Here is a 16,498-nt window from a genome sequence, read left to right on the forward strand (position 1 = left end):
GCATCTGCCAAACAGTTTCCATCAGTGCTTTCACATGTAAATTTGTCAAACCAAACCACGGTGCCAGATTACCATTTCTTTCTCTTATAAAACATGTGTGAAAAAGACTGCATGGTAATATGCATCTTTTTAATGGCTCTACTGTGACCTCTAGTCAAGGTCACTCTAACAAAAGAGTGAGGTGCAATACAGCACAACACAGTGAAGCTGTGCCCTTGTCCCGTGTAATTAACCTGAATTAGGCAATATTTTCACAAAGTAAGAGGTAATTCAGTTTAAAATCAAATTTTCAGCCAATAACATCAATGAAGGCCAGCCAATGCTGGATTTTCCTTGGTAATGATTACAAATGTTCCAATAGAGTGAATACGGCTTCTGTTTTCTTCTATTTGGCGGCACTTGAGTCAAGGAGCTTAATATTTAACACAAGCTGTGCGGCGGCGCGGAGGCGAATTTAATGATCACATCTCAACAGCTGAAAAATTACCTTTTAAGCTAAAGCATGGCAGGGTGAAAGTTCAAAGATAGAAAGAATGTGGACTTTAGGAGCCTTTAAAAATCTCCTTGATTCATTTATGCACTTTGTCATATAAGCAAAGGAGCATAGGAAAATGTAGAAAGATTTATTTTAGTTACATCAATTAGAAAGGTGATGCCTTTGATGAGACAAAAAAAAAAAAAAAGGAGTGCTACCTTGATGCGAACGGACTGTACGGCATCCTGGTCCTTGGCTTTGGTCATATTCACCAGATTGTACACTTTCTTCATGCTTTCACCTTGGCGGAGCTGAGTGCACACTGCTCTATTAACCGTTAAGCATGATGTGACGGCACAAGTTCACAGAGCAACCAGACACGCCTCGCAAAAGCACAGGCTACACTCAAAGGAGTCTTTGTATGAGGAAAGTTGAAAAAAAAAAAGGGACTCGGTGTAGATTTACTCATAAAAAGAAAGAGAGAGAGAGAGATAAAATGACATACAATGATTCCCCCGTCTATCGCGCGGGATACAGTCCAAACTCAGCAACGATCGGTAAAAATTGGCAATAAAGGGAAAGATAAAAAGAGGCTTCGATCTGTTTAATGACACTCCCATTTGAAGTTTACTGTCAAACTAAACATCAAACGGAGAGAATTACAAGTCGTAAAAAGAACCGCATATCTTTGCCTTAGAAAAGTGCATTTACCTTGTTATAATTCATTTGAAAATAAAGGTTGGAGTAAAACATGTTTATGTTAATGTGTATAAAAAGTTAACAAGGTACAAATGAACTTTTTTCGCGATGAAAGAGGAGAGTGTAGTCTTTCATTTGGTGGTTTCTGTATTTCCATAGTCAAACATCACAATATTCTGTGAGCCTTGTCAGATTACTCAGGATGCTCGAAATTGACTTGAACGCAATAGATTCTCTCTTTTTTTTTTGTAAATGTCTGGCATTGAAAGAATGAAAAGAACATACCACAAATTGTGTTGTTTTTTTGATGAGAATGCGTGGATTAATGGAATTTTCTCTCATTTCAACAGGAAAATATTATTTGAGATATGAGTCGAAATGAACTCCGATTTACGTAATAATTGCCCCCATTTTTTTTCTCTGCTCATGACATTATCAGCTAGCCTTGGGGAAGATCCAGAGCCACCTTCAAGCACTCGCTTGACTACACTGTCTGAAACACAAGCATGCAGAACTAGCTCCACGGATCCAACATGAAGTTGTCGATGGGATCGAGTATTTGTGTTTGCTCACGTGTCTCTGCACCACATACACACAGTAAAGTGAATTAAAATGCTACCTGTGTGGGTAAAAATGCTTTTATTGACTTCCAGGTCCTTGTTTTTTGCCCCTCCCACTCTGAGCTCTGCCCCCACAAGTAGAAGCCACTCTACTCTTGAAACAAAGGCTCCGCCCCGTGTCACCTTGGTAACAAAATTCAGACCCGCCCAGCAGTATATGAGGTAGGTTGGTCAGTTGGTTACTTGCATGAGACGAAAGATGAAATGGGCTAATTTGGGCAAAAGAATTAAGTGGGTGTGCAAAATGTTCTTCGTATATGGAGTATTTTAACTAGAGCACGTCATGGAAATGTCAGGAAGACGCTCGGGAACATTTTGTTAATATCATTACATTGTGCAGGTGTACCTAATGAAGTGTCCTGTCTATGTTGTGTCTCCTGGTGCCTGGTCAAACATTCACCGAGGTGTACAGGTTAAAACGAAAAAATATTGACAGCCAGTTTAAATGCAGACTCACACTTCGTGCATGCCTTCCATATTGCATCCCGAAACTCAAAACCTGTGAGAGGGACAAAATACTCACATGCTATACTTAAATAGAAGCACAGATACTTGTGTAAAAAAAAAAAAACCCTGGTAAAAGTAGAAGTACTTCTCATTGCCTTATTACAAGGGCATTACATGACCTTAATCACGCCATTTCTTTCTGAATTTTATTTAACGCCATCATATCTGAAGTTCACTCGTCGTATATTGTCTCACAAAATAAAAAAGAGAAAATCAACTAAATTATGTGTAACTCAGAAAACCCATAAGCTGGGCACTCCGAAGTCAAAGCACCACTGTGCTTGTTTTGAATCTATTGTATTCGTCACATTCAGTTGGACTTCCTGTTAAAAGCAGATTGCTTATGTTGCACATCTCCAATTAATGACGGGGGGCCCTAGTAACGAGCCCTGTGGTACACCTAAATAAAGATATCGCTGGGTTTAAACCCGGAAAACCCCCAAAACGAAATGAGGCTCAAATCCAATCAAACTCGTAAGGTCTAAGTTTGATTACTTCGCATCACTGGTCACTATGTGTGCTCACCATATCAGTCTTCAGTGCCTCGGTGACAACCTCCCTCGTCCCGGACTCCTCTCCATCTCTTTCCTGATCCTGATGGGGGGCCCACCTGCTCTCGGCCGCCTTCAGCATTTGCAGCAAGTCGGGGCCCCTCTTGAGCGCCTGCTCCTCTGCGGTGCGTTCGCATCCGTCCCGCTCGCCCTCTGCTTGTGTTGCTTGAGGACAGTGGTGGTCCGATACGAGCAGGGTCTCCCCGGAGGCTCCCTTCAGCTGCTTTTCCTCAGCCATGGGACTCCACTTTGCAAGCAAAGCACTTCTTGCTCAAGTAGATGTAATAGCGCTAGAGTGCCTGCACATGAGGGCTGTTTTGACTCTAAACTGCAGCATTTGTCTCAATGTAAAGTAGCGGCTAATTAGTCTCGGTGTCAGTGTGTACATGCTAAACACAGCTTGTTGGCACACAGAGAAATAAATACCAAATGCAACTTGTAGCACATATGGGCAGTGGTGGGAAGTAATAAATACTTTGTTACTGACATAAATTTTTCCTGAATCTGTATTTTACTTGAGTACCTCAATTTATGTGGTGTGGGCCGTCGTTTGGCCGATTTTTTTGTCTTGAGTTGTCAGCAAAAATGAGCATTAAGGGCGCTTGATGGAGAGCAGCACTATTGCAGATCATGAACAATTCTTCAAAAAAGCGTCCCTTAAGCGTTTTGTATTTCACCAAACCATACAAATTTGCCTTGAAAAAATGTGCGAGATTATTACTAACAAACAATGCAAGACAAAATCGACGGGCTAATGAAACTCGCACCAATAATGGGGTAGTTTTAAACCTTTAAACAATTTATATGAACACATAGTAGCACCACATGCATACAGATAATATAACAATACTCATAAGTATATATTTCAATCTGCTAAAAACGACTACCCTACTGCAGTTTAGTTGCGTCAATCTTTTGTGTTTCATCTAATTGTGTCTGCATGTATGATACTGCCCCCTGGTGTCCAAGAAGCGCACATTAGAAGGCGACCCTTTGAATTAAAGCATGATAATCATCCATCCATTCATTATCCAAACCGCTTATCCTCATGATGCGCTAAATGTTTCATTCTTTACATTCTATTTAATTGTTATTTCTGTATGTTTTAATAAAGTACAATACTATAGCATGCTAGTTTTTTTTTTTTTTTTTTTTTTTTAAATAAACCCTTTGCAAACATTTTTGTGCTTGTTTTTAGCGGTCTGGAATGGATTAACGGCATTTCTCTTGTATTTTGAGTGTTTTGAGTTATGAGTGTGGACACAGAATGAATTTAACCCCTGTACTTTTTAATTGTGCTTATGTTGGTTTTCAGCTATTGTTCTTTAACTGACTATTTATATTTCCGACCCCTTTCATTTTTCTCACTCCATTGAAAAACAGATAGCTATCTGTTCTTTCTCCTCCTTGCTGTGTCAAGTAGGGTCGTTGCTCTTTTCATTTCCTGCAGAGCTGTTGTTCTTGACACAGGTATCTGTACTTTGACTTAAGCGCTGTGAGAGTACTTTTGCCACCTCTGCAAAATGGGAACGCAGAGAGCTGCCCTCTTTTGTACTGCCAAGACAACTAGTGCACGCAGTCATTTAGACTCACTTTGTTGTGTTGTCAACATCACACAGCACAAAGGCTAATGAGCTCAACCCTAACCCAGCTATGTTAGTTAATTAAACATTGTGCTTGTCAGCACAGTCAGGAGGTTTGTGTCTGAACATCTTTATAGGCCCTTTATGGTGCCTTGTAAAATTAAGAGTGGTACTATAACGACACAAGATCGTGATGTGACACGTTTGTTTTCCTTTCTCAACTCATTCTATCTCAAAGACATATTTATATGACAAATGACATATTTATATGTCACTCATTTCACAGTGTCTGAAAAAGTCAGGTACTGAATGAGTTAATAGGTTCACAGATATTTATAAGGCTATTTTACTGTATGTTTCTTTTAGCATTTGTGCAACATACATATGCTTGTGTATGTGCTCACACACAATAGTAGCATTTGATACTACCGATTTCCTTTCTGAGCCATCCTGTCATCTATCCATCTTAAAACGGAAGTCAACCCAAACATTTTTTGGGGGAAGAATATGTTCTATGCGGGCCCACTAGTTGAAACACAGCATTCTGATTAGCATTGTGATTGTGGAATATGAGTTAAGCAACAAAATCCACCCATTTTTAGCCATCTCTGGGGCGGCCATTTTGTCAGTTCTGAAAATGACATCACACACCCCCAGGGGTCAGATAACGAGAAATCATAGCTCAGCTTCAGAAAACAGGTGAGCCGTGATTGGTCATTATCTGAGCCCTGAGGGTCTGTGATGTCATTTTCAGTCGACAGAAGTGACAAAATGTTGCTGCTTAACTCATAATTCATATTAATCATATTGCCTTTTTTCAACTAGTTGGCCTGCATAGAACATATTCTTGAAGAAAACATGTTTGGGTTGACTTCCCCTCTAAAGAAACAGCATGGTTGAATTTGTGGAGGTGTACCTGTCTGGCTCAGCTACACACGACTCCGTTTACGCTCTGCCGTTGTGTCAACAGACAGACTGACTTATTGAGCAGCATGGTGCGCCACATTATTATCTACTCACCCAGTAGTTCCCACCAACCGTGTACCATTTTGACAAGATCGCAATATTTAACTTTACACCGTGTTGCTGTTAATGATATAAATTGCCTGAAATTACCCATCAATACTGTGATTTGAGAATCAATTGTGGAGCATAAGCACCTGCTTTCAGTGTGTCAATATATTACAGTATCGACAATTAGCCAAATTCCAATATAATATAATATTTAGCGGTGTTGCTCTAGTCTAGTCAAATACCTTCCAGCAAGCACCGGGTGACTCTCAACTGTGGTTTACTTTTCTAACACTAGAGAGCGTAATTGTCTCATAACGTCGAAAGACTGCCCACAGACAAAAATCACGCTGTCCTTTGAAATTTAGTGCTAGACTGAAACGTAACAGACTTTCCAGTAGGCTACCAACACTGAAAAAAAGTACTTGTTTTTCAGTTGCACGTGATTTAAATGTGTTAAACTAACACATACCATTTGTTTATTCTTGAGGAAAACATGGGAAAATTACATCGGCTTATCACATTTTAATCACGTGCAACCGATGTACAGTACATGTTCGAATTAATTTAAGTCAATCCAAAGGATCCTTTTTTCAGTGTACCTGTGCTTTATAGCTCTTTCTCATTTCTTTAAATCTAAGAAAATGCCCCAACCATTTATTCAGTTTATTTAAACATGCAACAACATTATCTTCATGCCATGATTTATTTATTAATTTATTTTATGTAAACATTCATTCAGGGAGGAGGAGAGCGCAATACAGGTATTAATAAATATCATATTTGGACTACTTTCACGACGTGCACTCGACATAGAGCGAACATGAACACAGATGCGCACACACTGTGCAACATTTCACTAACACAATGTGTCCTAATAGTTTATGGTGATTTCCATACACTTGACACATGATGAGAAGCACTTTACACAGTGTGGTTATTTTTAAAGCGGGGTACACACATATTGACAATCAGGCCGAATACTTATCTCCTCTATTTCTACTTCATCGTTTGAACATTTCTTTTCTTTCTTTCTTTTTTAATATACTGTACATTCAAGTCTGAACACACACACTTGTCAATTTAGTCCTCATCATGTGTGGGGTTTCACACATTAAAAAAAAATGTCACGTGTGGTACCCCGCTGAACACGACACATTGCACACACATGTTCACAAGGAGCAAAAACTGGAGGACGCCAGTAAACTACACAAATGTATCTTGGTCTTGTTAAATGTTAAACCATTGCAGTGAATGAGTAAATACAGTGATACCTTGACTTGCGAGTTCAATTCGTTCCTTGAGCAAGAATGTTTTTTTCATTAAGATTGTACTGTATTGTATAAAAGCAAAATAAAAAATGTAAAGCTTTATGGCAGATCTTGTATCCACATAGCACATCTCCATTCAATAACAGGGGGCCCTGGTAATGAGCCTTGTGGGGCACCTAAAGAGATGGATTGGCCCAAACCTAGTAAAAGAAAACTAAAGAAGAAAACTAAAGTAGGGTCTAACCCGCAAAAACTCTTAAATTGGGACACTCGTAAGTCAAGGTACCTCTGTTCATTAAATGAAATGCACGCAGCATTTCAGCATTTAGTTTACATTTGACGCACAGAGTCTGCGTTGATGGCAGCCTCACCGCATTGCTCGTATGTTCTTGTACTGGCACAGCAGCAGATGCTTGAAGGTGTTTTTGAAGGTGGTGTTACAGAGGGCATAGCAGGCGGGGTTGATGGTGCTATTGATGTAGCACAGCCAGTAGCCGATGGTCCACAGGGCGTTGGGGATGCAGACGGAACAGAAGGTGTTGATCAGCACCATCACATTATACGGCGTCCACGTCACCACGAAGGCCACCAGGATGGCCATGATGGTGCGCGTCACCTTCTTTTCCCGCGAGGACGTGCTTTTCTTGCGCCACTTGGCCACCGCACTCTGCTTTGTCACCTGGAAAATAGATGGCATCACATCAGCGGGGGCAGTAGGGCCTTCATTGCTGGCCTGAATGGTATCACAAGCATTGACCTACATTTTGTCACTGACTGGAGGAATCCTCGCATCTCCAAAATCACTACTTTTCAGGAAACCCAAACAGCACCAGCCATCCACAGCAAAGTCTGTGCTCAAGCCAAGCCCCAACTCCCAAATTCCAAATACAAAGAGTGGAAAGTACGTAGTACAGCATGGGCAAGCTAATTGTTGATTTTAAGCTATCACGCTGGCAGCTACAAAAATGGACAGTGGGCCACCTTGCTGTAATATGGTCACCCCGAGTACTACAGTCATCATACCCTGAGTATGCTGACACAGAGGAGTGAAGTTGTTTACCTTAAGCATTGTCCTTGTGGCTTGAGAGTCCGTCAAGGATGTTGCCCTGGAGGCCGGCTCTGTCTGGTTCATCCTTCTTATGGCATTCAGTCCTCTCAGCACCGAAACGGGGATCTCGTTCTCCGTAGACGTGGAGGGTTGGACGCTGTCCGCCTCCGCTTCTACCTGCTCGGGTTTGTCTTCCTTGCAAGGAGCGCTTCCGTTCTGCTGCTGCAGTGCCTCCTTCTCCTTGTTCTGCACAGCCTCCCTGAGCTGCTGCCTCATCTTCTGAATGCAGCTGTTCTGGATCTGGTTCTCGCCCGCGTCCTCCTGACTGTGAGAGTGAGCTTCTCCGATACTGGTGCCGGACGTCTTCCTGCTGTCCCTCTGCACGCGGCTACGGCTGGCCCTGGAGATGCGCCAGTAGAGGTAGATCATGATGGCTACCGGTAGGTAGAAGGCCGCGATGGCCGTGCCGAACGTAACCGCCGGGTTGGAGAAGAACTGGATGTAGCACTCGCCCGGCGGCACGGTTCTCCCACCCACGATGAACTGCCAGAACAAAATAGCCGGCGCCCACAGGACGAAGGACAGCACCCAGGCGGCGGCGATCATCAGACCGGCCATCTTAGTGCTGCGGCGCGCCGGGTAGCTCAGAGGCTTGGTGACACAGAAGTACCGATCGAAGCTGATGATCAGGAGGTTCATGACTGAGGCGTTGCTGACCACGTAGTCCACCGCCAGCCACAGGTCACACACAACCGCTCCCAAGGGCCAGTAGCCAATCACAATGTAGACAGTGTACAGGTTCATGGAGACGACGCCGATAATGAGGTCCGCGCAGGCCAGACTGAACAGGAAGTAGTTGTTGACGGTCTGCAGGTTCCTGTTTACCTTTGGAGAAACCACATGGAGCGGGCTGTCAGATGCTAATCCTTTTTGTGTGATGTATGTTTTCTCCCTTCGATTAGATTACATGCCCGGACATTTGTTCTGTAATTGCTTCGCCACAGTGGGGGGACCTTACAAAAAGCTACGGGTAAAATATGAATTGATAATGGAAAAAGGAGCAAAGAAATGCTTACTCTGGGGGGGGGGGTTGGGTGACAAAAGCTCAAGCATTCTAGTAGTAAACACACCCTTCCATGTCCAGGCTTGGCCAAGGCAAATCAATTAAGAAAACAGGTTATTTTGCTTGAATGGTGATTTTAGCCTTCCGCTCTGCATCCGTAGTTTGAATATGTGAAATACATTTTCTTACAAAAGAGGACGGCACACCTGCAGTTATTTACATTTCAAAAGGTAGCTTGATTCAAAAACACTCGTAATTTTTTTTTTCTTTCATTAAAAAAAATCTGTCCAGTCATCCATGGCAGTCGTGGCTTGTTAATGGTCGCCTGAAATGTGATCACAGTGGCTGTCGGGGACATAATGGAAACAGAGCATTAAGGTTTTTCACCACTTCGGTCGGCATGCGTTCTTTTCTCAGTGTTTTGGCTCGCGTTTCTGTTTGACAGTCTGACACTGTCTGACTTGTCACGCACTATTCATGCACTAATTGGGCAGGTTTTTGTCCCAAAGGCGTCTTTTCCAAGTAAACACATTGGATTCTACTCATTAGCTAGATTTGACTTCAATTTCGACGCAAAGCAATGAACTAACCTTTATAGAGAGCATGACCAGGATGTTTCCAATGACGGTGATCAGACTGAGAGATCCCGCCACCAGAATGATGAGCACAATCTCCACTGCGTTGTACGAACTGGCCGAGAAGAGGCCAGCCTCACCTCCGCTGCTGGTATTTACAGTCTCCATTGAGTGTGTGTGTGGTCAAAGATTCTTCAGGCTGCAGATACAATAAAAAACAGTTTTCATTTATCTAACAACAGCATCACCAGAGGTGGCAAAAGTACTCACGCTCACACGGTTGCTTGTGTTAAAAAAAAAAATTGACTTTAGTAAACACAGAAGTACTGATTCAACAGCTTTACTTATGACTAAGTCAAATCAAACTGAAGTACAGTAACAAAATATTTGCACTTTATTACAGTCCACCACTGAAGGTCGTCAATGCAAAATGATCTGTAACACTTGCCAGGTGTTTGACAGTGTTTCAGCTTACCACTGAGTATGTGTGAAAAGTAACCAGGTGAGCAAATAAAGACTTTAACAGCTGCGTTTGAAAACAGAGCAGCCGCATGTCGGCAAATATTAGTCGGTCATTCCTAATCTGAATGCCCACAAGATGTACAGTAATTATTAAATGTAATGGTATTGCGCAGATCCTAGTCTTTGGCATCATCATTCTGTTGATTTGGAGATGACTGCATTACGACCAGCTTTTCCGAAAAGCCTCCCTTTCGAGCAAATAGGAAGCAGATATCGTAACTCAATCTGCTGTTTGCTCGCAGGCTTCCCCGAGGCTCAAACGGGATCGTCGTCGAGACTCACTTACAGCATCTCGCAGGCTCATTTTTAAGACAGTCTCTTTCATTTTGCGGTTTAGAGACATCACATGAGAAGATTCCTTTTTTGAAATAAACATCACGGCACCAAGAGAGCACATTTTAAGATATTAAATTATGATTAGGCTGTGAGAAGGACTTAATAACTGTCGAAAAATAGTCAGAAATCTCATAACAGTGGCAAATTGAGGCTTGGTTGTCTGACAATAAATCACAGTAAATGAATGTTGCTATTCCCTTGGGAAGCCTTTGCAACCAGCATCTTAACTGACCTGGAAGTGTAAACCCTGATTGGATATGTCCTGACAGGTTGGATGGGAGCGTATAACGCGGCCAGCCACCTACCTTTATACCTCAAGAGGGTTCCATTAAATTCCCTGCCTCCTGCCTTGGAAATCATCTACAATCCATAATATCATCAAAAGATCCAGAGAATGTGAAGAAAACTCTGCATGTAAATGGCAAGGCTGAAATCCAACAATGAATGCAAAGAACGCGACCTTTGATCCCTCGATCAGGAAGCGCAGCATTAAGAACTGGCATCAATATGTAAAACTTCAGAAAATCTTTGTTAGTTAACATGGTTTATGGCTTAAAACTTCACAATGCAAAGCGGACGCCATACCGGTTTCTCTGCGCGCGACCCCATCTGTGGGGCACTTATCATCCCGATTGTGTCATGTGTCATGTGTCATGTCTTCTGAAAAATACCTCTACATAATTATGGCTACGTTCACACTGCCTGATACTAAACTGTTACTGAAAACAACTTTGCAGATTCATGGACGATTCTCAATAGTCTCCCGCCCAAGCAGTACATATCCGATTTATGTCCATATACACCAATATGTGGCATTAAAGTGGAAGAAAATGTTCTATGCAGCCCCACTAGTTTAAACACAGTATTCTGGAATATGAGTTAAGCATTAAAATCCACCCGTTTTTGTCCATCGCAAGGGGCGGCCATTTTGCCACATGACTTGACTGATTGTGCTGCTTCTGCTTCTGATTGTGTTTGGGCCTGCGGAGAAGGTTTTGAAGACCCTGATGGCAAGTCACTGTGAAAGGGACATGCATCTTTTGGAGCAACATGTAGTCACTGTCCTGTGAAAAACACGTATGTCCAATTTTGTCATCTTACCAAAAGAAAAATCCCGTTAATGGGATATGCGTAACACCAAAAGTTGAAAATCCATTAATGCAAACATTTTTTTAATGTGTTTTTCACAGGACAACGACGATAAGCCGCCATCCAAGCATTGTGGATTTTCTCCTGTTGCAGGTGGGATGGGAAAATGTCCCCCACATTAATTGTGATTGTAAAAAAAAAAGTAAAAATGTTATTGGTATGATTTCAATTGAATGATTTCAATTTATTTATTTATTTTTATCTGCTTAAAAACTGCTCCATTTGTTATGATGTTTCCACTATGGCCACCCACACTACACTTCCAAACATTCGTGATGCTGCTATATAATGCTTTGGATAAAAGCACCCGTTTAGAGATCAGTAATAAACTGTACATTTTAAATGGCAGCCCCCCCCAAAAAAACAACAATTAGGCTGACAGCAAACACTACACTTTAGGCAAAAACAACCATTTCAATGCAAGGGGAGTTGACGTAATTCCATTAAAAAAATAAAATAAAATTAAAAAAAAAAAACCTGGCTACCAAATATGTCCAACATTACAATGTGACAAAGCGATGTATTTTCATTATAAAATCAATGTAAAGACACTCAAGGGCCATTGCATGCTGTTCTGAGCCTGTAAGTGGCTCCATTAGGCCACATGATAACATCATATTGTACCTGAGAGACGTTTCCTTCCTGCTCTTACAGACCCCTGAAACTTCATTACTGCATTGTTAACTCCATGTCTAGCTCATCGCAGAGCTACTGTATTCCAAGTCTTTTCTGTGGCAAGACCGCTAACAACTGCGTGTGCGTTTACGCATGGCCTGCATGTATACTCGATAACCTGATTTCAGTTTGGTGTACGATGTACGTATGGATATCACATCGACATGTTTTTCAGACTGGACATAGCTGGACCAATTTTTCTGAGTTATGCTGTTTTAGCAGGGCTGGCTGTAATTGTGAATCATCTCCTCCATGTTATTACAGTTGAAACAATCAAGGATATGTTAGACCAGGATGGATGACCCACCCATGGAAAGCGGGTAAGTTGCGTCAGTAAGAACATCTGGTGTAAAAACTGTGCCAAACATATCATGGGAGTGGCTTGCTGTGGCAACCCCTGACAGTGAGATGTTGCTTCTTATTCTTCGAAAATGTTGATAATAATTTTGTATTATTTTTTACCACAGCAACCTGGTAACCAACATCTTGGTAGTTTTAACTCATCAGTATGCATAGTTTTTACCCCTTGTTGGTAAAATCTTGGTCAAAATCAGCAACCCAATGCACTGAGTAAAAATTACACAGCATTGGCTTGACCCTTTTTGGACCCATGATTAGCTATTTCACCCAATTTAGGTTACTTTTAACCCAGCAGTTTTAAGAGTGTGGATATATTGAAATGTCAGATCTGGTGTCATTGTTTAGCAGGGAGATGAAAAGCCAAAACCAGCAGCATGGTTACAGATATCAGAGAATGTGTGAGTGTGGACCTTACACAGAGTACACAGCTTCATCAAAGGACACGTTTAATGAGTAGAGGGATCAGAGGGTAGCAAGCTTTTTTTTTTAATCATGCACTCTACAAATATAGACCAGCCTAGTCTCTATCATTAAAACATGACCTTGTCTGTAAATGTGAGTGATAAATAAGGCAAACATATTACATGACGAGTCAAACTCAAGATCTAGGGGCCAGATCTAGCCACATCAGCTTTTTTTGGCCCATTAAAGCAAAGTGTTACAACTTCATGTACATCCTTTAGAGATTCAAGGTGGCTGCTGACACCTTTGCTTGGTTTAAGTGGGCCACAGACAATGATTTCAGTTTTGATCCGAGATTAGCAGGACAAACATTGTTTTTCATCCACATCCTAATTGAGGCATGTACAGATTAAACAATAGCAGTCCCAGGATTGATCCCTGGGGAACGCCACAGGTCATAACCATTTTGGTCTGTGACTGTTACCAATCTCAACAAATTATTAGAAAAAAATGTATACAGTGATACTCTGAAACTATAAGTTTAATTTTTTCAGTGACCAAGCAAATAAGTCAGTTTACTCATATATCAATACATTTTCCACATTGAAATGCCATTAATCATTTCCAGCCCACCCAAAACACCACATTTTTTTTGTAAAAAAAGAAAATAGCATAATAAAAGAGAATATAAACACAGTTTCTCACAACATCCTTCCAAAGCCATTTCTAACTGGAAAATAGTAACTGGTATAAAGAAAGCAACTAGTCTAAGTGACACATATCACACGTTCGAAGATGTTTGTATGTCATAAAAGATCTATGTTTAGCCTGGGTTGTTTGTGCAAATAATGGAGAGTTTGATTGCTACTTTCTTGTTCATGGAAGGTGATGTAAGACATGCTGATGGGTCTCTTCCACCTGTATTCTGGGGCAGGCCTGTTTCACATGGCTGCACTGCATCTAGTACGTGTGGATCTTGGGATTTTCTTCTTTTTTTTTTTTTTTTTTTCGCCTAATCAGATTTCATCATCGATGTGTTCCCATGTCAATCTAATCTGCCCAGGGCTTTCAAAATCAGTAGGCTTATGAAAAATAAACGATATTAACAATTGGACTGTTTCTTTAATCAATCAGATTTCCAATTCATTCTCACAGGGCTTGAGCAAAAACCCTTAATGACATCAGCAATTGCCCAACCTCTGATTGGTTGGTCAGAGTAAAACTTTTGGACTGCAAAACACATCTGTAGCGACCTGCACACATGAATGCATTTAATACAAGCATCTCTGGTGAGTATGATGTATTTTGTTGACATTTTTGTCATTGTATTTGATAAACGATTCTAAACTAGTCCAGATGATCCTCCTTGCTATTATCGCGGAAATTAGCAACGTTTGTTTGCTAAAGCGATTTTGAGCTCAGTGTGTCCCTGCTCTGAGAAGTGGGAAATTTCACATCTGCCTGAGTTGTGGCCTCACACAAGATGGTGACGGTGGTCGGAGAGTGTGGTGTGTGTTTGTGTACGTGAGTCTGAGTCAAAATAGTGGACACTGTTCTGAATGAAACAATACGTAGCAGCAAAGGGAGAGGCAGCTGCAACAGCAAACCAGCAGCAGTGATTAAGAGACATAACTTTATTTCAGTCATCTAATTTCCTGCACACAACTCAGGGGATTCCTCGGATGCACTCGGACTCACCAGAATGGGGAAGCCGCAGTTGGGAATCCTCTAGGCTGTTAGAAAAATCTCACAGCACACCACCAATCTTTTTTTTTTTTTTCTTTTTAAGTATGAATAGTACTGAAATAATGATGCTCTCGTCTCATTTTTCTCACAAAGTGACTAAACTGTGTGAAATCTAGGCTGGTTTACTTGAGCACTGAATCCATGACTTATTTTGCTTTATAAATGGAAACAGGTGGATACACATGTTTATTGTACCTTCTGCCATCAAATGGAAGAGGATTTAACTCATTCACTGCCAAGGACATATTTATTTGTCTTTTCAGAGTCCAGCCATTTAATCCCTAGAATTTATTTATATTTTTTTCCAAATGTTTTCAAATGTTACAGTGAAATAGAGTGTGAAAGTGTCTGTCAGTGAATGAGTTAATTGTTCTTCTTGTCACAACAGTACTGTACACGCCACTGGCATAGATAGATGAGCAAAGATATATTTGTAGTGAAGAAATAATAATTGTCGGGCAAATACAGTGAAAGTGGATCATTTCCTTCTGTTCTCCTGATGATCTATCGGTGGCAATCAATGAAGTGTACAATGAATAAGTGAGACATTAGAATATCACTCAGGGGGAATGCATGCAGAACACAGAAAGGAGGAGTTCCACCAGATGACCAAACACAACTGGTTACCTCAGTTATTTAAATTGGACCATCATTTCTCATCTATTATAACACACACTCCCAATAATAATAATGTCATTACTTTATTTTTTTTTAAAAAGTGCCCTTACCTTCAAAGTATGTTGCCGAATCTCACCTTACGTGTATGCAATGACGTGGATGAGCACTCTTCATGTGCTCCATGTTACTGTCACCTCTGTGGACAAACTGGATGCGAGCAGAAAGTAACTGGATGTTGCTCCTCCTCTGCCAGCGTGTGTGTGTGTGGCTGACAGACAGTTAAGGCATAGAGGGAGGGAGAGAGACAGGGAGAGGAATCTACAGGAGCTTTTAGTGACTATAGTGTTGTAAGCCTGCAGCCAGAGTGGCAAATTTGAATAAACAAGAGGCGAGACAGGCGGCGGGAGCTGTTTGTTTGAGAGCGAGAGAGCGTGGTGGCCTCTGCTCGCAGCTGTAGGCCCAATGTGGCAGGGAATATAAAAATGCTAAGGCACAATTAAAGGCCGGAATTTAAAAAAAAAAAAAAAAAATTAAAAAAACGAAAAAAAGAAAGAAACAGGACGGTCCGCTCTGCTATATCCCATCGCCGCAGGACGTTAACCTTTAAAACTCTGTTGTTTTGACCTTTTCAACGAACCTGTGACGCAGTGTGCTCCAGCTGGTGGATGACCTTCCTTTGATGGAATTATCACAAAGAAGAATGGTTGCACTTTGCACAACAATATTGCCAAATGAAGAGTGCTCAAAGTGTGAGCGTGGACATGAGTGGTACATTTGTCAAGGACACGAATCTATGACTACGCCGTATACCAACAGGTTTCTAATACACTCCTGTACTATTGTAATTAATATTCCGATGTTAATGTCATACGCTAATGAATGGTTAGTTCTTGGTAGGAGACTTGGAATGCCATTTTATTGCCTTGGATAATGGCCTTACAGTGTTCCCCCGCTTTATATGGATAAACGTTTGATTTTTAAATAATATTAGAGTATATTGATTTAGAAGTGTGCGCACTCAGTGTTGTATCATGTTGGGCCGACAAATACCAGGTAGCAATGAGGTCTGCTGGAAGACGTTAAAGTGGAAGTCAACGCAAACGTTTTTTTTTCAAGAATATATTCCATATATTCTAACTCCGGGGGCGGCCATTCTATCTTCTGTCGACTGAAAATGACATTGCAACTGTTCACAACGATCAATCACGGCTCAGATTCAGAAAACAGGTCAACCGTGATTGGTCGTTGTGAGGAGTTGCGATGTCATTTTCAGTCGACAGAAGACAA

At 41.3% G+C, this 16,498-nt stretch overlaps 2 protein-coding genes across 5 annotated transcripts in view; both read right to left on the minus strand.

The window, feature by feature from the left end:
• Positions 1-5,700, minus strand: part of LOC147148983 (S-adenosylhomocysteine hydrolase-like protein 1) — a 39,852-nt gene extending 34,152 nt beyond the window's left edge. The window contains exons 1-2 of one of the 3 annotated variants that reach the window (XM_086028351.1): positions 5,456-5,483; positions 2,827-3,099 (exon numbers count right to left, since the gene is read on the minus strand). In XM_086028351.1, coding sequence (XP_085884477.1) covers positions 2,827-3,090 — 264 coding nt within the window. In that variant the 5' untranslated portion in view covers positions 3,091-3,099; positions 5,456-5,483. Of the gene's footprint in view, positions 1-693; positions 807-2,826; positions 3,100-5,455; positions 5,484-5,691 lie in introns of those variants that run through there. The other 2 variants (XM_086028352.1, XM_086028353.1) reach the window with 2 other exon arrangements.
• Positions 5,701-6,159: 459 nt separating this feature from the next.
• Positions 6,160-15,459, minus strand: LOC147148984 (muscarinic acetylcholine receptor M2-like). 2 transcript variants are annotated; one of them, XM_086028355.1, is made up of 5 exons: positions 15,322-15,459; positions 9,419-9,602; positions 7,778-8,650; positions 7,334-7,396; positions 6,160-7,187 (listed from the first exon to the last, which is right to left on the minus strand). In XM_086028355.1, exons 2-5 carry the CDS (start codon positions 9,569-9,571, stop codon positions 7,155-7,157), a joined length of 1,122 nt encoding a protein of 373 aa, XP_085884481.1. In that variant the 5' UTR covers positions 9,572-9,602; positions 15,322-15,459; the 3' UTR covers positions 6,160-7,154. The 2 variants fall into 2 exon arrangements, with proteins under 2 accessions (XP_085884481.1, XP_085884480.1); XM_086028354.1 differs by having other exon boundaries at positions 6,160-7,396.
• Positions 15,460-16,498: the final 1,039 nt, after the last annotated feature.

Source organism: Filicampus tigris, chromosome 4 (assembly GCF_054856515.1).
Source record: "Filicampus tigris isolate MCC_2025a chromosome 4, RoL_Ftig_1.0, whole genome shotgun sequence".
Lineage (NCBI taxonomy): Eukaryota > Metazoa > Chordata > Actinopteri > Syngnathiformes > Syngnathidae > Filicampus > Filicampus tigris.